Source organism: Solea solea, chromosome 5 (assembly GCF_958295425.1).
Source record: "Solea solea chromosome 5, fSolSol10.1, whole genome shotgun sequence".
Taxonomy (NCBI): Eukaryota; Metazoa; Chordata; class Actinopteri; order Pleuronectiformes; family Soleidae; genus Solea; species Solea solea.
The window spans coordinates 20,254,637-20,278,809 of NC_081138.1; the positions used below are offsets into that span (position 1 = coordinate 20,254,637).

Genomic DNA, 24,173 nt, shown 5'->3' on the forward strand with positions numbered 1-24,173 from the left:
GTACACCCTGGACAGGTCAACCAGTCCATCACAGGGACACATAGAGACAAACAACCATTCACTTTGGTCAATGTAGAGTGTCCAATTTGTCTAATCTACAAATCTGCATGTTTTCGGACTGTGGGAGGAAACTGGAGGACCCGGAGGAGACCCACACACACACACGGGGAGAACATGCAAACTCCATGCCGAAAAGGATGAATTATCAATTTTTTTATTTTTTTAAAAATGTATTCATATAAATATATATAATAAATAAAGAAATGCAGTAACAGTGTGACTGTGTTCCTGTGGGTGAAAATAGTAGCAAAACCCAGAAAGAAGAAAAAGTGAGGACTTAAGTTCCAAACTTCAGACATGACCATTAGCGTCTGACATTTCAAAATGTCCTGTTCAGACACAAATGAGCCTCCACAGCCTCCAGGCCACAGGACACATCTGCTTCACTGTGACCTCCGCTTGTTTAAGTCATTTCTTCTCCACGTCTCCTTAATCAAGACTGTGAATTTTTTCCTTTTTTTTTAAATTTTTTTTTATTTTTTTAATAATGGAGAACTTTCCCCTTTTATAATGAGTTAGGATGAGCCGTGGAATAATGGAGGAGCTCAAATAGCCTCATTTAAAATTCATGAGGAGATAATGCCGGGCCAAGAGGCTCAATGGATGTGATGGGCGGAAACGAAGGGAGGAACGTGGGACACAGGGATGGATGGTGATGAGATTACCAAGGGGAAACCGTGAAATGAGGATTAGGAATGAAATAGTTGTTGGGTTTAAGACATGACCGGGATTCAGTCAGAAACTAAAGTTTGGTAGAGGAAGAGAGAATAGAACAAAGGAAGAATCAAGGCTTTTTATATGACCTGAGTATCAGTTATAAGTTGTAATTTACATTCACACACACTGTGATGCACGTGATGATTGTTACACGTCTGCATTCCCTCTCTCGTGGACTCTCAGCTAATCAGCACTCTTTCTCTCTTGCAGTCTTTGGAAAGCACTCGACGAATGCTGGCTCTGGTTGAGGAGGTGAGTGGAACAGTAGGACAAACACCAACTCACCAACTGCAACAGCATGAAATTAGACACATTCACATCTGTTTACAGTTATCGTTACCTTTGCTAAGCAGTGGAGCTGGGTTTTTTTTTTCTCTTCTTAACCTGTACATTACATTACATGTTTTTTTTCATTCATATTATCAGCCAATGATTTAAAGAATTGACTGAGGAGGTTTTAGGGTGCACTTGCTTTTTAAAAACAATTATTAAAATCAGCTAAGTATCTTTATACATACAATGTTTATTTTTTTAATTTATAAACATAAATACTGTATATTTGGCTTTTAAAAAAAATAAACAAAGCATGAGAGACATCTTAAATGTGAAAGGTCAGTGATCATAAGAAATGATCAGCTTATATTGTTCGTACACTGACACTGTAAATTGCAGTGCTTGGTGTCCAGGAAGTGTGGCTTTCTTGGCACAGTGACCATCTACACAAATGTAATGATGGTTTTATAACCAGGTGTCTGTGCTGCGTTTGTACATGACACTGTGAGCTCCTACAGTATATCTGTAAGTTTGTGAGATTTTAGTTGTAGAAGAGCAGCAAACAGCAAACAATATCTTTCTAAAGAAAATGGTAAAAGTATCAACTTATACTGCAGTATATATGCTTTTACAAAGAAACATTGGCACAAAGTCAGCTTTAAATGCTGCTGCCGACATTAAATCCACATGTGTGTTGGGAACTGTCATATCTGCTGGTTTCGGAGACCAAAGCCTGAAGGAACAGTGTGAGTCCTGTGGCTGACAGTGACCAGTTCGACAGACAGACGTTTTCACTGATGGTGGCTGAATATTTGACCTTTTGTGGATAATGCCAAGAGAATGCCATTTTGTTTGTTTCAAACGGCAGTCTCTGATGAAAATATCCCGAGTTTTATTCGCTCAGAGTGTTTTTCCCCTGTGATGCTCACGGATGCTCTTGGGCGAGGAGAGAATGAAAGAGAACGAGGCAAACGGCCACTGTGTCATGTTTATCTCGTCCACTCTGTCTGACTGACAGCGTGCTCTTTATCCATCTCACTTAGTGTCTCTCTCTCCAGAAACGGGCTCAATACAGACTGCCAATAAGCAAATGCTTTATGGATGAGAGCCAACAGCTTTCATATGTATCTGTGTTTTCTTTTTCCAGTTTAGACTATGTGTCTAGATTCAGTGATATAATATGCAACATTTCTGCACTGAAATGTCTAAAAGATTGTACTAGTTGGCCAGTATGTTGTCTTATGTTTTTGCCTTTTATTGTGTGTATTTGTCACTAGTGGACCACGTCTACTCTTTGCCGTGTGCTGCATCTTCTGCTGTCTATGTTCTCCCTGGACACCAATTCCCATGATTCCATGCTGCTTCACAAAGGCATCAAACTAGATCTTTTGTCATTGTTTTGATTGAAAGATTGAAAGACTAGTGGCAGAAATGGCAACAGTATCTACGTGACAAAAGCCATATTTAATTATATTTTCTCTGTTGACCCTTTTGAATTGGATGTATTGTTTCCTCACAGAGCAGTACAGTGCACCTTTCACTCACACAGGAGGTTGTGAGCATGCACTAATGCTCCATGACCTTGGCGTTAAAAGGGCTTATAGTGAAGCTTTACGCTAATAGAATAAGTGGGGAGCATTCAGTGCAGTCAGGCTACACTCGTCGTCCGGTGATCTATCTGAGATCTGTGCAGTGATACCTGCTTGTTTGAGTCTGTCCAAGTACGGGGTCTGGACTGAAACTATATCAGGTTTATGCATCTATAGGCTAAGTGGTTTTTGTTATAGTGTAATGTCTTGCATAACATCTATTAAAGAATAGTGGAGGAATTAGCCTTTAGCTGTATTGTGCTATACACTGTACCCTCATTATTACCACTACCATGCATTAATTCAATTAAATGTATCTGTATAACATACATTATCTCAAGGCACTTTAAAGAAGCCAAACAGGAACACAATGAACATGCACTTGGCAACAGTGGAGAGAAAAAGAGAGAAAACTCTCTTTTAACAGGAAGAAATCTCAAGATGTTGATTTAAGGTCGTGTTCAGACTCACTGCGAGATATGTCCTTGAGTCACGTGAATGTGACCAAACCTTAACCTCTAGACCAGCATGCAACATAGAAGTATCAACTAAGTGATATGTCTATAAGTCTGCAGCATCTCTGAGTTTGTTAAATAAATTAATAATCTTTTTTTCTTTTTACATTTACAATATAAAAACAATTCCTGGGTTCATTTTAGGGAGTACCTCACAATATGATACGTTACGCGATACATGCTAGATTCTGTGATAGTCAGTACATCACAAGACAATCATATGTCATGATATTTGTCCAGCTGAAGAAAACAAAACATCCGTGAAAAGTTAAAAGGGCATGATGTCTCCGTTTATTCACAACACAGAGAACAAAGTGCATAAAGTCAATGTATTGAACGTGGTTGGGACATCTCTTAAAGTAGCTTTCTCCACCATTATCCCGCTGTAGACTAGAGCTGAAACAATTCATGGATTAATCGATTATTAATCAATTACTAAATTAATTGACAACTATTTTGATAATCGATTAATTGGTTTGGAGCTGTTTTCATGATTAAAACAAGATTTCTGATTGTTTAAGCTTCTCAAATGTAACTATTTTTATAATTTCTTTGCTGTGGATAACAAAGAAATCATTAAAAGTTAATCATTTTCAATCAGTTTGTGGACAAAACAAGACATTTGAGAACATCATTTCCAGGTTTGACGAAAAACAGATCAACATTTTTTAAGGTTTTCTGATATTTTATGGACCGAACGATAAATCGAGAAAATAATCGTTAGTTGCGGCTCTACAGTAAACTCCCTCTTCTTCAGTCAGGTAACTTCCGCCTAAGTTTCCCTCATACATTTGAGCTGTGCCACCATGAGGAGACATGAAACTGGCAGGGACTGTTTACTTTAGAGAGCCTTAATTTGTTAATTAAAATATCGATATTTGCTTTGTAGACTTTGTAAAAAGGAAATATTTATCCAATAATATCAAATAAAAGTATAGTAAAGCTCTGAAGACAGGATTATATATATAAAACAGCAAATTATAGTTCAGTCATGAAATCTATTTGTCATGAAGTGACTTCACGGAGCCACACATTGAAAAGGGTTTTTATCAAGGGTGGTCTAGAGACCTATTTTTATGAAAACTCTTATCTCCTCTCGGGGGCCTGCAAACAAGAGAAATGAGAAACTGCTTGGTGGCTGAAATGAGATGTGAAGAAAACAAGTGTGAGAGATGGAACGTGGCCAGGAGAGGAGCTGAGAGGATGAGGACAGTGTGAGATAAACAGAGAGATAGAAAGGAGCCTGTGAAGTACGTCAGTCAGAGACGACATTACACAAGGCGTTACATTCACTCGGGCTGTGACATAGCTACAAAACGCTATACTTACCATAGAAAGTGGTTTAAAATTAGTCTTAATCATGCATTTAATATAAACATATTAAAATTATTATTATAGAATTTAAGTTGGACATTTATAGTCAGCTGTAAACTAAAGGATGCACTACTTTTTAATTTAAACCTGTATCTGTTCCTGAAGTGGTGTTTGTGTATTAATGTAACTAAACCATTACTATTTCGTAAACTTGACGGCACTTTCATAACTGTAACCAAAATGCTCAGTTATGTCTGCCACTGTTGAAAACAGCACAAAAACACGAAACAGCGGGTCACAGCTCATCCAGCTCTGTCCAACAATGTTCTGGTTGATAATTTCATGTCGTATTGTGTCGTATATACGATGAGTTGTATGCTTGCAGTCTTTCTCGACTAGTATTGGTAATCTCTGCTGATTAAATATAGCTGTGTTTTGCACATGTTTCAAAATCCCTGTACGTCAGTGAAAGTGATCTTTATAAATCTTTATAGATGCTGGTAGACTAACTTCATTACCTCTACACAGACCCGGGTTAAATGTTTTAACTCGTTGTCTGTCTTTAAGTCAAGCTGCTGACCAAGAAAGCAAATAAATAAGTTAATCGATTAAATGAATTGACAAAAGAAAGAGGAAAGCTTGAACATCACCTTTTACAACCATTAATCTGGTGTATTTTGCGGGATGTGACGTGTATCTTTAATCAACCATCTGATCCTTTGATTGATTTGAATACTAAATGTACGGCTCCACACTAGATTTGTGTGTGTGTGTGTGTGTGTGTGTGTGTATCGGATACAGTATCATCTCAAGCGCTGGTTGACCAGGTCATTGTGGTGCCTCTGTTTCTACACTGACTGAGTTGAAATAGATTTCAGGAGACAATAGAGAAGATATCCAAGTAAAAAATCAATAAGAGGCCACTGAGGACTCTGTGTTAATATCAACAGTCCTCTTACTCCTTCCATTGCTTTTGCCATCCTCTCCTTTCCGACAATTACTAGATATTTTTATTATTATTATTATTATTATTATTATTATTAATAATAATAATAATAATAATAATAATAATAATAATAATAATAATAATAATCCACCCTTTTTTGTGAGGCAGACTATGTTTGCCAAACCTCTAGTCTAGACATTTTATGTAAAGACAGACATTAATTCCTACCTTCTTTGTATTCTTTGTTGTAGCAACTCACGTTTTTTGCGGAGAAAAACATTGTCAGGTTTCAGCTTGGGATTGTGTAGCAAGTGAGCTGAGTTGTGTAGCCATGCAGAAAAATGTGATATCACCATATCGGACTGTGCCAGTTGGCATCTTCAGAATCCCTATTGTTTGTAGTGACCCTCAAAATGGCAACGACTTCTCTTTCCCATGATTCCTGATGGGTAAACAAACAGTTCTCCAAGAGTGCTGACTCTTCAAAAAACACTAAACTTCACTCTCACACACATCAGCACCTACTGGCTCATTATTATCATAGCTAATGTGATTGATATATGAATATCAGTGCCACATCTGACTGACTCCCTATGCAAATTCCATCTATCACTGCTCCAAGAGGGTCAGGATGCTCTCTGATCCAAAATAGCCGACGCATGAACTGAATGTTCTTTGGACTTTAAAAGGCCTCGGACTCGTGGAGAGCACAAAGCTGTTGTTTTGTTGTATGCACAGTGGTTAATATGGTTATTGTGTGCTTACTGAAGTGTGTTGTTATGTGATGAGGTGCTTGCACGCGGACTGTAGCAGCATTCTGAATTTGCATGGATGCCTGTGTTCTGTGTACTACTGCACATGGGTGCGTGTGTGTCTGAGAGTGGAAGCCAACTCAGAATGTAACATTACTGGAGCTTTGTCAACAAATCTCTGGTACCCGCTCAGAACAGAACAAATATAGCACATGCCATTTGGTGGACAAGTCTATTGTGTGAAATGTGTGCAAAATCTTGCAGGAATATATATACAGTACAACATTATTTTTTTTTGGTCTTTCCCCTAGGGACTGAGCCTACATATATTAATTCATTAACTGTTCAAATAATAGTTTTACTGGGTTTTTACTTTACATTAAATATTATATTAACTAGAAACAATGTGGACTGTGGATGTCCAAAAATGTCAACCTTTAGGGAAAGACCTCTAAAGTTGACCTCTTCCCATTAGACCAGACAGATTAGTCACAGTCTAAGAAAAATTATTTCAAAATGTAAATTGTTACCTCAGCTGCCCTGTGAGCTTTGCTTTGTTCTGCTCTGTTGACCTTCACTGATCTGTTTAATTTATTCCTCGCTTCTCTTCATTCTCCCTCTCTCTTTATCTGTCTGTCAGAGTAAAGATGCTGGTATCAGGACCCTGGTTATGTTGGATGAGCAGGGAGGTAAGATCTCTCAACACCGTCTCTCCGGCTTTTACGTGTAATCTGCTTTACCATAGTGTGAGAGAGTCATCAGCTGCAGCATCTAACACATAAGAATCCCAAATTCAAATGTACAGCAGCAGGGAGAAAAGAAATCACCTTTACGGTTTTTAATCGCTGAAGTTCATGCCACTTCCCCTGAAAGTATAACCTTGGCTGCAGTCTGAGGTCATGACGCTAACATGGTTATACTGTATGTGACTGCTGAGCCAGCCTTCTGCTTTGCTGCCGCTTATTTCACTGAATAACATCAGTTATACAGTTTTACTGGCGTTTAAGTCAAGTATATCTTTATTTAATATATAATTATTCTTGGAAGTTCTGCTACAGCAGGGGATGCAGTAGTGACTTAACAGTGGTGGTTAATACTGAGCATGTTTGTGATACTTAATGCACGTTTTTACCAATGAGATGTGGTATGTTATTTATTTATTTATTCATTCACAGCTATATATATATATATATATATGTATACAGTACATATATACATACAAATATAGTAATGTATTTATAATTTGCTGATGTATTGTTAAATGTCAGATCAAATAGGGACATTGGAGGTTTTGATATTAAAAATGCCAAATTTAACCTTTGCGACTCTGAAAAAGAACACTTTTTTATATTACAGAGAGGTTTAAGTGCATGTCACGATGAACTTTGACTGCAGATATTTTGAAAAAATGTTACAGAGACAAATGTCAATAGTGTTGTGTTTGGACTAATGCAATGGGACTTGAAATGAAGTGCTAGTTCATACCCCACATGGCTGATGATTTGTTGGTACGTTTGCCAGTGATGTGGAGTGTCCACAATGTGTGGAGGATGTGTGTGTGTTGGTTCTGTTCTCAGTTCCAATGCGTGAACGAGCCTGAGAGTAGTTGGCCTGTCAGAGGGGCAGATAGCAGCCACCGCCCTCCCTCTCTTTCCTCTTGTCTTCACCTTGGACTTATTGCTGCCACGGTGCACATGCTCACTGCTGTTGTCACAGGACAGCAATCAATTCACAGATTTAAATGACCTCTCCCTCTCAGTTAATTTTTTTTTGCTGCATACTTTATTAATCCCCTTAGGGAAATTATTTCTCTGCATTTGACCCATCCTAGAATTAGGAGCAGTTCTCTCCCTTTGACCCTCCACCTATCCAGGCCTCCTCTTCTTCTTCCTTTTCCTTTCACTACTTCTCTCACTTCTCTCTGTTGTTAGCAACTGAACTCTAGTTTCCTTTTAAGTCCTGACCTCTTCTTCTCTTCTCCTTTGCCTGTAGAAGCCTTGTCTTCATTCCCATCTCCCCCCTCCTGCCTGTGCAAGCCTTGACTCCATTTTTCTCTGACATACAGTCTACTCCATGATATTAATGTCAACAATTTCCTCTTATATTGCCAAAGAAAAAAGTAATAGCTTCTCATGCTGCGGTGATTAATGAAGTCATGTCAAGCTGTAAACAGGAGTGTAGCTGCCCTTTACACACTTGTGTGAACACACACACACACACACACACACACACACAGGCCATACAGGAGGACATTTGTCTCTCAGTGATGTATTACCTGTGGTGGAGGTCTCACTGCAGCTATTGACTTGCTCCCTGCATGGCTGTTACATGCACGTTGACCCAAATTACACTGTAGTCAGTGCTGATGGATTGCATCTCCGCCTCAGTGAACTCAGCTTCATGTAGCAAGTGTGGTGTTGGCTCAGAGCACAAAACATCCCTTTGATTGTAGCTCCTGCAGGTTGTGCATGTACGTGACGTATGGTTGGTCTTTATTGCTAATGACGTTCCTTTTTTTCCAGCTTTTTTTGTTTACTACTCTATTATGAGACTGGAACATCACAGCTTGTCCCATGTCAGGATATACACAGTAGAGAACACTTAAGTAATAGACTTATCTTTTAGGGACTGTAAACGCATGAATTTGAAATGTGACTGAGATCAAAGTCTTGGAATTAGAGAAAAGACAATTGGGAATCAATGGGATTCAAACATAAATAAAAAAAGGTAAGCATTGAGTGCAGCATCTTGACGATAGATGCAAAATTCACTCTTGGCAGCACTGCTGTAATACATTTTTATCCATGGACATGTTGCCTCACTGTTTGTGTTTGTAAGATACCACATAGAGCGTTATTATCGACTGGTAACAACAGGGACAGGAAGCAGACATGGTCAGGTAAATGGTGGGGAAGCTAAACTAAGACCAAGAACAGGAAGTGGGGAGCAACGGAGTCCTGAAACCATCTCCTGAAGATGACTAAGAACCCTCACAGATGTTGTCACCTTCATGAAATTCACTCACTTACTCATCTTCTACCGCCTCTATCCTCCACATGAAACATTTGTGCAATTTATTTCTTTAGTTTATTTTCAGATTGAGGTATCTGTTGAATCAGGTGTAAAGAAAACTTTTCTCGGCCATCTGTTTATTGAGACATGAGTGGATCAGTATGACACGACAGAACTTAACTCAAATGAATTCTATTGTATAAAATAAGGGACAACATCTGTAAGCAGGTGCAAGGCAGAATAAAATCCCTCCTGAGCATCATTATACTATTGGATTGTTAATATTGACACAACCGTGCACATAAAGCATTGTACTGTAATGAGGTGGAGCAAATCTTAATTCTTTCATTATCAGTCCCAATCAATTACATGCTGCTAATGAATTCAGTTCATAATCTAGTGTATTGCAGCAGCTGTAGCACCTGAACCTGCCCTCTATGACCACCGGTGTCCTCTGCAGTACAGTGTGACTAATCAAATCTCCTGCAAGACAAAGTGGTCCTTCCCACTGATGGAAATAATTGCTATGCTTTCCTATAACCATTAAAAAGGCAGAGCGAGGATCTGACCTTGAATCAGAACCTTTTATTAGCTCTTTGGACTCTCAACCACCCAAGTAAGAAAGTGAGCGCAACCCTGTGTGCGTGATTTATGTTCCTCATCACATTTATTTAATGACTTGTTCATTGATTATTTGCTTTTTCACTCATGGGTTGGTTTGAGATTTGGTTTGATCAAAGCAGCACCAGCTTTCTTCCTTTTCAACATGTAAGACCAAATAAGACCAAATAAGACCAAATAAGACCACATAAGACCACTCAAAGTCGCCGCTCACAAAGATCCAGGTAACCTTAATGCTTGTTGCCTGCTTTGCCTTCTGCACCTAGCCAAGCATTGTGCCTCTTGCACAGTAGCGTAGAGCGCCGTCTCTCAAAGAAACAAACCAATCAGTCAACCTTATTTCACTGCTCTCATGCCTTTGTCCCTACCAGAGCAACTTGATCGTGTGGAGGAGGGCATGAACAAGGTGCACGCAGACCTGAAGGAGGCCGAGAAAGATTTAAAAGATATAGGACAATGCTGTGGTCTGATATGCCCATGTGTAAAAAAGTAGGTACCGGCCAGGAGCCTCACGCTCTTGCCTGTCCAGTGCTGGTGGTGATGGTGATGTCCGATGTCTCTCTTGTCACAGTCAATGTCTTTTTTTGTCTCTTCTCCTTTGTTTCCCCGTCTCTACTCCCCCTTCCTTCCTTCCTTCGCTCCACCCAACACTTCTTCCTCCTCTTTTCTCTTCTCCTGTGCTTTCGTACTTTTGCTGGGAAAAATGACAATGTGTTGGTAATCAGAACAACTGGAGCGCATCGAGGAGGGGATGGACCAAATCAATAAGGACATGATGGATGCAGAAAAGAATTTGAACAATCTAGGACAGTTCTGTGGTCTATGTTCATGTCCCTGTAACAAGTAGGTGCTGCCTGATGTGTCACCTGACTGCATGTGTTTCAGTGCCTGCCTGCCTGCCTGCCTCTGCTTCTGGTGTATAGAGCATGGTGAACTGTGGTGTGAGCAGTCAGGCCGATAACCAAAACAACACACTCTCTGAACAGGCACCAGCACTGCACGGATGTATAAGTGTGTTTGCTTGAGTTGAGAGCGACTGCATGAATCTTTGCATGCACACGACACACACATGCAAGAATGGTCCGCTGTCACTGTATTTGCTCTGCGTTCCTCCGTGGTGGTTTTCCTCAAAAGCCCTTCATTCCACATTGGATGATAGATCCCCCCCCCACCCAGCAGTGATCTGGACACAGCACCCACCTTTCCCACTGAACCCCATCCAGACACCCACCCTAACACCCTGCAGCATGATCCACCATGCTGTGTACAAAGTCAGACCAAAGAAAAAGACCAACGAGCTGCCTTCTCTGCTACACATTTCTACTTTATGGCCACTACATTGGTTTCTTGGTGTGCATTCAAAGTTAGGTATCTGATTTTTTTTTTTTTGACCATACTTAGAGATAAAAAGCACTTATTTTACATATGAATGGGTGCTGACTACTTTTTTAATCAAGTATTTAACATTAGCATTAAATTAGCACAGTGAGCCAAGTAATCTGACGGCCAGGTCATTAAATCTGAAAACTCATTTTAAGGTTATGGTATTATAGTAGGTTTAGTATTTTTGGAAATATGTTTTCCTTTTCTTGCAGAAAGTCAGATGAATATATGAATAGATTGGACATGGATCAGTAAAATCTGTCTACAGTTGAATCATTGTACAAATTCAACAAAATACATATACAGTATATAAGATGAGATTCGTGCACAGTGCCAGACTGGCAGTTCCCATTCTGTGTGATAAACCAACATTGCTGTCTACTGGTGACTGCATCATATCAAGGAGCACAGAGTAGAAAGTGGTATGTTCTCAAATTAGCATGTTTCACAAAAAAAATTGGTTCAAATAGTTCAGCATGTTCTCTTTGCTGTACTGTAATTACAGATGTGAAGGTGATGCAGCATCTTATTTCACTACTTAATATGAGTTCAGTACAGTGACTTCAACAAAGATAGACAGTGAAGATTCATTACAAAAAAGAGATGTAGAATTATCTCTTTCTTTCAGTTGACCTTTCCCTCTCCTCCGTTAGTGTTGCCCCACGGAATGAAATTATTATTATAAATTTATAACCACACTACATTTCAGTGTGAAAACTTTTAAATCCTATACACATATATTAGAAGTAGGGCTGGACAATATAGCCAAAAAAATATTACCAATATAAAAGGTTTTCAAATCAGTCGTTACAGTATCAATTATCTTGATTCATGTCAGAAATTAAAGATTCACTTTTGCTCCAGGGTGAAAGTTGGATAAAGTACTTAATTGTGGTCTTAAACTTCTTTTATCGACAGAAAACAATCAAACAACCTATTGAATAGCAGTTATAGGTGTTATGTCTCAAAGTGTGTTGCACAATGCATAAACATTATAGCTATATTGGGGAAGGCACAATGCATTTTTGTGTCTGATACCAATATCTCAAACCTGATTAGACATTTTAAACTATGAAGCTGTTACCAACACATTTGTGCCATTTCAAGCTCTTTCAAAGACACAATTCTCTAGCTGTGTAACAAATATTCGTCTCCCATAAAGAAGAAATAAAAAGCCCACAACATGACTCAGCTAAAATGCTGTTAATGACTTTTATTTACATTTTTACAGTCTGTACATAGCAAAGCATGCGATACATAGGACTTTTTGATGGTATCCGATTTGACGTTTTTATCTGTCCAATATCCGATTGAGTGATTTTGACCAATATTGGACCAATACTAATACTGATTATCGTATCAGTTCTTTAATCTATATATATGTTGAACATTTGTTATGTTGCTACTGAGGCAAATTATATCACAGTATTGTTCATTATGTTATTGCCCAGCCCTAAGTTTGAAAGCTTTTGATATGAAGATAATGTCAGTGTAGCCAAACTCCTGTGTGATCTGTTCTCAAGCCTTTTAAAGCCAAAGCATGGCCACTGAGTCATGTATGAGCACATTATACCCTGAGGCCAATACATGCACTGCCCTCTATATACAGCTGTCTATCTGAGAGCTATAGAAAACACAAGTGGATGACAAACCAAGACGTATAGCACTACATGGGTCATTTTGTGTTTGGTTCACTGCTACACATTTCTCAGTATATTCTCTGGAAATGACTGCAGAATTAATTATATACTAAATGCAGTCAATGGAGTACGTTGTATCTTAGGTCAGGTACTTTGTGTAGGATTTTTTTTTAGCAGGATTTATTTTTTTCCATCTTGAATCTGAGCTAGAATGATACATTTTTAGTGTTTATTTTTTTATACATGTTTTCCTTTATTGTGTGAACCTTTTATAACCTTTTTGTGGATTTATTACATCAACAGATGGTTCTTTTCTTCAAAATAGGGCTTAACCGGATCTTGGCGGTGGCACATGTAACTCATTCACTTTATTTGTGTCACAGCAGTAATCAGAGGTGATGCCGTTTTGTTTTTTTGTTTTTTTTGTTAACAGTAACTACTTTTTGTTTTCTGTATGACGTTATATTAAGGACCTCCTGCTTCCACATTCACAACTTGTCTGCTCTATAGCTCTTTGGTCCTCCTCATGAAAACACTTGTTATGTAACCCTGTGGTTATGTCATGTGTTCCATCTGATCCAGACTCTTTATATGACGGCCCTGGGTCAAATAGCATGAGACAATGTATTCTTGCTTGTTGGTAATAAACAGTTTGGAGCACCTGGTGGCTGTGATGCACCACCTTAAAAGTAATGAATGAATTAATCTGTCATTCTTGGGGAGCTGGGACTCTCTGGTAGGATGAAAGAGATTTTTTTGAGGAAGGGGGTGTCACCAAATAAATGTGCTTACTTAAGATCACACGTATACTGTGTCTGTATGTGTAATTGTCTGTAATTTACCTACTCAAAATAACATTAGATGTTACAGAACTGGCAGTTAACATAGTCTGAAACAGTTTACAGTATTATGCACAAATTTACTGATAAAGTAATTGGGGTGTGACCTGTAAAATTTGGGTTTTAAAAAAAACCCATTATGTCGTTGTTGGTGGTGACTCCACTCACAAGGCACTCCAAGCATAATAAAAGCTAAGAATTACATGTGACTATTTGACTGTATGTGTATCATCCAGAGATTAAATGAAGGGCTTACGGTACAACAAGTGTTTTATACTTATTCTTGCATGTTTTGTTTTTTTATTGGCTGACTCTAACAGTTTGCTTTTCTTTAAACAGATACAACGTGTATCTGATCTTGTTCCTCTCTACGTGTTGCCCATGTGTCCCCGACAATGTGTGCTATGTCTCTCCCTTGCATGTCCTCCCACTCTGCGTGTTGACATAGACCGTACATGTGTCTGTCTGGAGTCTCTGTTCTGTGTCTGTGCCCTTCTATATAAATGTCCTTTTTTTTTTTTCTTTTTTAACACAATTGATCTGCACGTTGGATCAATTATTCACGACAGACTGCAAATGCATGTACATGCATGTGCCTCTGATCACACGTGGCATGTCGCTTTTAGCAAATGGCTTGAAATCCTACTATACAGTGCATTCTAAACATATACTCATGTACTGTATATGTTTTAATAGTAAGATCATCAGACACACACACACACACACACACACAAAGTGCACACGTAACAACATATAACACGTGTACAGTGTTAACACATTTACATCAATGTGCCACTAATGATTATAACTCATTACTTGCACAAGACCAAAACTAATAATCTACAATGATTATTAGGCCATTTAATGTAAAAGTATTTTGACTTGAATGAATATGTGGGACCGCGCCACAACAGCACCACTGCTGAAAACAAAATCTACTGCTTATACATACTGTACATTTATACAAACAAATACACTTAAACACACACATGCACGGATAAACATGACAACGGTTCCAATGGCCCTGACAGAAATGTGTGTGTGGCAGGATAAAGGGCGGAGGCCAGGCCTGGGGAGCAAACCAGGATGGAGTGGTGAACAGTCAGCCTGGAGCTCGAGTGGTGGACGAGCGTGAACAGATGGCTATCAGCGGGGGCTTCATCCGCAGGTAAGTGAGTGTGTGTGTGTGTGACCGTCTGTGTATTGTGTAGCTACTGTAGTGTGTGCTTTTGTTTCTATGTGCATGCAACAATACTCCTGTAGATATATATGTGTGTGTGTACCTACCATTTAGTATGTAGTGTGATACTACTATGATTATACAGTAGAATATCCTTGAGAACATTGCCTTCCCTGAGCGTTTTGGACAGTATGTCAGTTGCTCGTCTGATGTCTTATTTTGAAATTACTTCTTTTATTGTCTCTGTTGTTTTTATTCTTTTAACATTTGATTGTTTATCTTGGTGCATGTGTTCTTTCTGCATTGTTTGTGCAGTCAACCGAGATAGTTCTTAAATGTGCCACAAAAATCAACTTTGACTTGATTTGATGTTTCATACTCTGGTTTCCCCAGAGCAATGATAACATTTTATTTTCAATTTACTGTAAACACATTCTTCTCGGTCTAAAACAATAAGTAGCCAGGAATTATATATAGAAAAGTCAACACAGGAGCAAAATGTTGAAACATATACACTTTATTATGGACAGAAAATACCGAATGTGTTGGCCTTCTGCTGCTGTAGCCCATCTGCTTCAAGTTTCAATGTGTTGCATACCATCATTGTAACAAATGATCATTTGTGTCATTGTTCCTGCTCTATCAACTCAGTCTAGTCATTCTAGCCACTAGCAGAGCCAGGAATCAAACAGCTTGCTCTACCACTCACCCACCGCATGTAACAGTAGTGGCTGAACAGGAGTCATGTTATGTGCTGTCCACGTCACTGAACTTCTTAGACAGTCCATAACAAACAGTCGGTGCAGTAGTGCCCCTTTTTATTTTCGTCCACAAATTAATTGATAACATATTGTATCTACTTGCACTGCACTGTACCAAGCTATACAGTTTTTGTGGGCTTAATTGTGCGTCAACCAGGGTATAATCACATAACATAACATAATGTCTGGCGGGTAATTAGTCCCACTTGTGCCTCTTGTTCTCCAGGGTAACAGACGATGCCAGGGAAAATGAGATGGATGAGAATCTGGAGCAGGTGGGCGGCATCATTGGCAATCTGCGTCACATGGCCCTGGACATGGGACAGGAAATTGACACCCAGAACCGCCAGGTTGACAGGATCATGGAAAAGGTACCGTACAAATAAGCACCTCATGGTGGCGCTTGCCATGAAGGATATTGGAGTGTATTTGTTTTGGAGACTTTGTCATGTTTGAACAAAACTGAATGACTCTGATATAGTTGCCACTTCACTATTCGTAATAACTGATGGATACAAGAAGACTTTAGTGGTTTCTAGGCAACAATAAAGTCTCTGAGTTGTTGGAATAGTAAAGTTTGATCCAAAGCTGGACAACTAGTTATACTAAGACATTTAATTTTCTAATTGGCAAAATTAAGAAATATACAGTATGATAATCATTAAGAAGCAGAAAAGTGCAAAAATGTCCAAGCTTTCTTTGTGAAATACCTATTTAAGGGGCTTATTTACATTACATTACATTACATGTGTGGTGACTTGGGGATATTTTTTATTGTAGTATTGTAATAATGTTGCTAATAGACTGAGCACATTACAGCATTTAATTGATATTTAACATGGATTACATAATAAGCATGAGGCTGCAGCTGTGCCGATTTTGAGCAGATTAAGTTTGGGTTTTACACACTAATGGATAAAATCTAATTTGCATGCCAGTGAACAAAATCTGGGTGTTAAATATCCTTTATTTTAGAATTAAACATGTAAAGCTTTATTGAAGTTCCTCATTCTAGTAATGTAGCACTGATTTTAACACTTTTTCCTCTTCCAGGCTGATTCCAACAAGACCAGGATTGATGAGGCCAACCAGCGTGCGACAAAGATGTTGGGCAGTGGCTAGAACACTGCAGCGAGAATTGCTTTCATCCCTGTTTCACCCCCCCCCCCCCCCCCCCCCCCACCAAAAAAATAATGACACCAACCAAACCCATTCAAACCCCCAACACCAGCAGCGCTCACTTCCTTGGCTCAACAGCAGGCGCTGCAAAATCATGCTTTTATTGTGATACTCGTAGAAGTTTGCACATGTACACATATCATACATCCTCCTCCCCATCGTTTCCTTACCTTTGTCAGTATTGTTCTGTGTTGTCACCCTTCTGATTTTGTTAAAACAGTAATATTTCACTTGCACATCCACTCAAACTCGACTGTACACAGTGCTTCTTAAATTGTTTCATTGATGGTTACAGTGCATGTCCCGTTTTCTTCACACACTTTTTTTGTCTATAAAATATATGTGCACCTTTGGCCCAAAATGTCCTTCCCCTCTGTCAGTGTTGTAGTCTTGTCCATGTAAGACACGCTGTGTGTTCATCAATGACAGTGTTGTGATGCGACATGACTTCAGTGTTTTTCCATTAATATAGTGAACTTACAAACTGCACAGCTTGTGATTAGGGTTCCTGTTGGAGCTGCTCGGATCGTAAATGTCGATCAAGGTTAATCACCAGATTATGTATTTGGATGAAAATATGACATTTGTGGTAATGACTGTTTAGTATTTTACCAACCCTGTTGACAGAACAGTATTAAAACGACTTGATGCCATATATTGTATAGTGTATAATTTCCTCAGGGAGCTAAATCTTACCATTCAGAATCAAGGGTTGACGTTTTAACTGATAGCATACTTCAGCAATGTCATATTTGTATCATAAGGCTCTGTGTCTGTGTCAAAGTCTGTGCATTGCTATGTCACTTGAATGGGATTATTGATAATGTTTTAATCATCAGACACATTTGTGGACATTAATCATAAACGTTTGTGATTGACAAATAAACTTGCTATAGGTTGGAGTTTAATAGAAATTCAGATACAGGATGTTTGGCAACCTCTTCACATACCAGGCCGCACTACTTTACCCACAATACAACCCTAGCAGCATTAAGTAGAGCATTAAGTGTGTTATGCATGTCCATTTACTGCTAGAAGACCATAAATAATTCATCTATCCATGCTAAAATATCCTAACATTACATATTTAGCTACATATTAAGGCCACACTGATGAGAGGCCAATAATTATCTGCAATAGTGCCACTCTTTTTGTTTCACGTCTCTTTACCTTTTCCAGACTGCAACCATCACTGTAAAATAATGGAAAAAAATGCCAATAAAACATCATAAACGTTGAATCAACTGAGCGTCCTCAACTGTTGTTTGTTTCATGATATACAGCGTAGCATATACTGTTGCCGCCATAACAACTGAAACCTTGACAGCTCACAAGGGAACATAAATGTGATCTATTATTATAACCCACATTGTACTGTAGTGATCCAATTCAAGGAAATGTCTCCTTGTGTGTTTCTTTACAGTGAGGTGAGAGATCATGAGGCTTATCCTCCTAACTACTGGATTTGAAGTACCCTCGACTTGACTGGAAACTAGAATTCTATCAAACACCAGTGTGTGGCAAGCATTGAAGAAAATACAAGATGGATAGAAAGAGACAGGCAGGGGCAGAGAGGGAAAGACTGCAGCATATTACACTAATGGATATCTACTGTGGCCTAGGCTTAGGGCGGATTAGAGTTTACCATGTCACGAGGAACACATGCGCGAGCACACACACACACAGGTTTGCGCAGCTGTTCTACTTGGGACACTGCATTGATTTCTACTAATTTGGACAGCCTAAAAAGAGCACTATCCCTAACCAGAATCATTAAACTAACCATAATTCAAATCTAGGCCTAAACTTAACCAGTGCCTCAGAAATGAGGTTCTGCCTCTTTAGGACCAGGGTTTGGTCCCCATGAGGTTGACTGGTCCTGAAAATGTCTACTCCAGAAAAGGTCATAAAGAGGCAGCGAATACAAACACACACGCACAGGGTTGCACAGGTATTCTTCTTGGGACACGGCATTGATTTCTACGAATTTGGACCGCTTAAAAAGGCACAATCCCTAACCGGAGCCAGAACCAATGAATGCCTAATTCAAAATTTACCTAACCATAAATCAAATCTTAGCTGTTCCTGAGGGTCTGCCTTTTTAGGACCAGGTTTTTGTCTCCATGTGGACGACTGGTCCTGAAAAGGTCTACGCCAGGAAAGGTCATAAAGATGTAGTGAATACAAGCACACACACATACACACACTGTATATGCACTGACTGTATACCCACACTTACACACAAACCAATGCTCATGACTGACCTGCTGCTGCTCTCCTTATTATTGATGAACCACTTGTCAGTGTGATATGTTCTAGCTGGTCCTGACAAGGCTGGCGTTTAAGCCAGGTCCTCAATAGGTGACAAAAACAAGTACACACACACGAAGTTGAGTCCACAAATACACACTACAGACTAATCCACTACACTTTGCTCACGTCCTTTTCCCTGCCATGTGTTGTGTGCATATGCGCACGTACACTCACACATTTTAAAGTAAAATAAAAGGGTTTTGTTTTATTCAAAATCTTACAGACACAACATGTGCAATTGTAGTTTATTCAATACAAATTTAAATAATAAACTCCTAAAAGCTCATGTTGTTGCTCTCTGAGTGCTGAAGGTATTTTTACACCAGGAGCTCCCTCTGCTGGTGCATATCTGCAACTTCCGAATTTATCTTCAGAATAACACTGGGCAAAACAGACTTGTTGTTGTGGCAATTGCATGTTGAACATGTATAATTATTTCTTGCAACACATCCATAAAATACAGTGTTTACTGTGATCTCTACATACACTTGACCTATAGCAGGAACCTGGCTATTTATAAAAGTAAAATATAAAAGGAGTGGAACAGTAATTAATGTCAGTAATTTCTGTTATCTCTGTAACCGGTATTTCTCCTACAGTTTCATGTCATATTGGCTGCAGTGAAAATGTTCTATTTCGCCAGGTTTATTTTAGAAATGCTTGAACATTACACACATCAGTAAGGCCACTTTTCACTTTTTAAGGGAAATCAGCAAACAAAATCATGTGTTATTCTCACTGTGCAGGGTTTTAAAAGGCAGTGATACAATCTTAAAGGTTTTAAGATTAAGATTTATACTTCATTATTCCCCTTAGGGAAATTGTTTCTCTGCATTTGACCCATCCTAGAATTAGGAGCAGTGGGCTGCCACACTGAGTAGCGCCCTGGGAGCAATGTGGATTGGGAACCTTGCTATGTGGCGATCTTCCACGGGTTGCCACATAGTATAGTATGTCGTCCAAATTGTCACAGTATAATGTATTGTATTGTCCTAAATGACCTAAATTGTCTGTCAGTGATGGGATTTGAACCAGTGCGTTTCAGGATTGCAGTGTTTCTTTGTTCCAGCCAGGGTTTGAAACTGGGTCTTCCATGTGAAAGGCATGAGTGCTAACCACCACACCAACCTCGTTGTCCAAGAAGTAGTTCCCTGACCGGGAATCGAACCCAGGCCGCGGCGGTGAGAGCGCCGAATCCTAACCACTAGACCACCAGGGACTGAAATCAATCCTTGGAGCAGCAGGTAACCAGGATAACTGGTGATGGTAAATATTCTGATACCAGCAAATACTGAATCACAATAGTTTAATTTGTGGGCTTTTTAAAACATGAATAAGATGTTTTACATTTTGGCGATTAGTCTGAATGTAGTTTTGTTGAGTTGTGTAATCTAAATTTCACTACTATCTAGTGAATCTGTTATCTAGTAATCTAATAATATAATAATAATACTTTGTTTGAATGTATGTAATCCGTTTAAATGGTACATTACTGGTGTGGTCCAAAGGACGTCGGCTCCCGTCTGCTCTGAACGCTGTAGGGGTTTAAAGCAACCAGAAGGTGGCAGTAATGCAGCTATAGTGATGCATTGATGCGTTGCACGCATCAAAGACCAAGTAGAAGAAGAATAAGTCAACCTCTCTATCTGACTGCCCGGTGAGCGTTAGCATCCACTGCTGCACTATGTTCCGAGCCGTCTCCCGACTGTCGGCGGCAGCGAGCCGGAATCTGGTTCAGTCACGAGCCGGCTATTCCGGTAGGACCTTCTATTTTCATTCCACGATTTATATTTAACAACTTCTGTCATGAAGTTGACCAAATTAGGCTTGCCCGGTTAGCTGCCTAGCATAGCTAATGCTCTGTGTGTAGTGCAGTAGTGTGTGTGTGTGTGTGTGTGTGTGTGTAAAAGCTACTGCAGGGTGACTTTGAACTGTACTTGTCAGTTTCTGTTTTTGGGAGCTCGAATGAAATAAATCATGATTTACTGCGTGTCCATGAGTGCAGTTTCTGAAGAGGCGCTAAATGAATTAAAGCATTTAATGTCACGACCTTGTATTGACCCTCCGTAGATTGTTCATGAGCGTCAATGACCGCAATTTTACGCAGTTAATCGCAACACTTTTTTTTTAATGCAGTTGAATTTCGTGACGAAGTATCAGATTTTATTTGCAATATAAGACCAAATGTTACCCAGCAAATTTGTGGCGTATATGGGTTATAGCTAGATAATTAGGAAGGAGAGTAGTTGGTGTCAAGGCGGAGATGAAAATGAAAACGAAATAATAAACATGTTTTGGAGGTCTACTTATGAGGGTTTTTATGTGGCACATAGATAAAAATATAGATCTTACTGCCTTACTTAATAAAAACAACAATGTCTAATGTCTCTCTACTCTGCATTTTGTGCCTGCTCAATACGACACTTAAATATTTTAATTACAATAGTTAATATCTCAATGTAAAATGTATGAAATGGTTATCAACAAATAATTATTAGCAGACTGATTATTATCAGTCTGTATCAATTGTAATAATAATGATTAATTAATAAATAAATAAATAAATAAACAATGACCTGTGAGACAAAGATTTTAACCTTCAGCCAACTAAGTTTAATTACTCACATATTCTTATAACCAGACCTGGTGCTCAACATTTTAACAGCCATAACTTACGATAAGACGGGATACACTATCTCCAGGGGTTACTTACTATATGTATCAAACCTGGCACACTGCTCACCAGAATCTGCGATGATGCCTCACTGTTCAGATATCAGGCATTGTCTCAGTTCTCCACGGATCTGAGCTGTCAATAAAATCTTTCAACTTAACTCATCACTGACTCCAGAGGTTCCATCATTGGTCATCTCACCCAACAATCAAAAATCTCCATAACATGACCAAATAATGATGTTATTGCCCATAAATGTGTGTTGATGTATCGTTTTATACGTTTTAGCCTTTTGGCTAAATGTGGTAATGTGGTAATGTTCTCATAAATAGTCATATCACATGTATTTAAAAAAACTGAAACAAACACGTCAAGTTTTCTTTATTCCTGCATTATCTACTTTGTTTAAACAAACCAGTGGCACCAACCCTGGTTAGAACAATATGCTGCTGTTGTGTTACCTTCTGGAGATATGGACAATAGAGAGTATTCAATGTCCAGACACACTCAAATGTTTTGTATTTAATGAAGACGTTGTCTCATTGAACCCATTGAACAGTGTATACTTTATGTAATCGCTTGCAGTACTTTTTCTTAAAATTGTCATGGAAAATGTTACAAGAAATGACAAACTGAAAAGACCGCCTGAAGTCAACTTAATGTAGCCTCACTGACATGAGAACAATGTGTGGTAGTAGAATTAAGAATGTTTTGATTCTCTTACATTCATCCATAATCTTGTTTTTCAGCTCCATTGGCCTCTAGATGTTACTCTCATAGCAAAGTGGAGACCGATGAGGAGTTTGATGCCCGTTGGGTCACTTACTTCAGCAAGCCCGACATTGACGGCTGGGAACTGAGGAAAGGTGAGTGTGTTCACAGGAAATGTTTTATCATGTCCATCTCTCATGTCCACTGATCATAATTATGGTTCCTATATGATTAATGGACCCTTTTCCAATCATACTAAAGGCATGAACACCTTGATTGGGTATGATCTGGTACCTGAGCCAAAGATTGTGGATTCTGCATTGAGAGCTTGCCGGAGACTGAATGACCTGGCCAGCGCCATCCGCATCCTTGAGGCTGTCAAAGTGAGTAGCACCTCTCTTTATTAGCTCTGTAAGAGTCTGTCAAACTACAAATGTACCTTGTAATGTTTTGAATATTTTGACACTGTGCAGGACAAAGCAGGACCCCATAAAGACATCTATCCCTATCTGATCCAAGAGCTCAGACCCACTCTGACAGAACTCGGCATCTCAACGCCAGAAGAACTGGGCATTGACAAGATGTAAAAGGTCAAGGTGAGAGTGCAGTATACATCTTTTTTGGAAGGTTACTGTGACTTTAGACTGAGTATTTGATTAATCTGGAAGTACTGATTCAGTCCAGCACTGCTTCAAACCCTGTGTCCTGTATTGTTGTCCTGATCAAATCTCTCAATAAGATCATCTGTATAAGTATAAGGTTAAATATAAAATATAAAATGTATGCAGGACCCCTCTAAGTGCACAGTAGTTCATAAGATCTTGCCTGCAGCTGAACGGGTGTTTTGTTTTTCTGTCCTCAGGTCAGGTGTGTATGAAGAGATGAGCTCTGCAGATTCTCTCCTGTCAAAAATTTCTATATTGTTAATTAAATCCATACCGTCCTGTTGTGTACAAAATGGTGGACCTAATAAAGAAAACCAATAACTGGAATGTGTGTTTTTTTTTTTACCCCCTTCCTGCTAAATCACTCTTTTTTTTCAACATATTTGTTGGGAAAAAGGGGGAGTGTATGCCATATGTTCAGTAAATGTGGGTAAGACACTTGAAGACACAATCTGATTTTGGTGCTGATCTGGACATGGACCCAGATTCAGATTTAAAACAATTATTAACCTTTCCAGACAGGAGTATATTGACACTGGGAAACTAAGTGTCTTTGGTGGATACTTGCTCACTTTATATGTTTTAAACAGTGATGATATATTAGTAATAAAATATTCAATTTTAATGTACAGGATGGAAATTAAGTATACTGTATACTTAAATGCTTCCTTTAGGTTTAGGTATTCCTTTGAAATTGCAGCTAATGTATTATTTAGGAGGTATATGGCAAGCGGTTTTAACATTAAATCAGTAGACAGGACATTCACTACCGATATCTGCAATGTAATTTTTATTAGGCAAAATGACCTCACTTTTGTAATTCATGTGTATGGGGTTTATCATTACAGATATCTGCAATTTAGTTGTGGATATCCACATCTTTAATTCCAGTTTCAGATATCTACAACGTCATTACGACAATCGTTAATTATCCTCAATTGAATATATCCACATTGTACTTTTCAGATATATTGAATTATGAGAGTATGAGATAGTCGGAATGAAGTTGTAGATGTCTGGAACTCGAAT

At 38.9% G+C, this 24,173-nt stretch overlaps 2 protein-coding genes and 1 non-coding gene across 4 annotated transcripts in view; 2 read left to right on the top strand and 1 right to left on the bottom strand.

The window, feature by feature from the left end:
• The window catches only part of LOC131459956 (synaptosomal-associated protein 25-A-like), a 33,153-nt gene extending 16,377 nt beyond the window's left edge, over positions 1-16,776 (top strand). Inside the window, exons 5-10 of one of the 2 annotated variants that reach the window (XM_058630145.1) lie at positions 988-1,029; positions 6,807-6,855; positions 10,171-10,288; positions 14,710-14,829; positions 15,829-15,973; positions 16,656-16,776. In XM_058630145.1, coding sequence (XP_058486128.1) covers positions 988-1,029; positions 6,807-6,855; positions 10,171-10,288; positions 14,710-14,829; positions 15,829-15,973; positions 16,656-16,724 — 543 coding nt within the window. In that variant the 3' untranslated portion in view covers positions 16,725-16,776. Of the gene's footprint in view, positions 1-987; positions 1,030-6,806; positions 6,856-10,170; positions 10,289-10,524; positions 10,643-14,709; positions 14,830-15,828; positions 15,974-16,655 lie in introns of both variants that reach the window. The other variant, XM_058630143.1, reaches the window with a different exon arrangement.
• Positions 16,777-20,241: 3,465 nt separating this feature from the next.
• On the bottom strand, positions 20,242-20,313 carry trnae-cuc (transfer RNA glutamic acid (anticodon CUC)). The gene has a single exon. It is a non-coding gene; the product is annotated as a tRNA-Glu (tRNA).
• A 378-nt stretch (positions 20,314-20,691) lies between these two features.
• Positions 20,692-23,471, top strand: LOC131459703 (cytochrome c oxidase subunit 5A, mitochondrial-like). The gene is made up of 5 exons (XM_058629762.1): positions 20,692-20,851; positions 22,518-22,634; positions 22,741-22,862; positions 22,953-23,075; positions 23,342-23,471. The coding sequence occupies exons 1-4, from the start codon at positions 20,779-20,781 to the stop codon at positions 23,064-23,066; spliced, it is 426 nt and encodes a 141-aa protein (XP_058485745.1). The 5' UTR covers positions 20,692-20,778; the 3' UTR covers positions 23,067-23,075; positions 23,342-23,471.
• Positions 23,472-24,173: the final 702 nt, after the last annotated feature.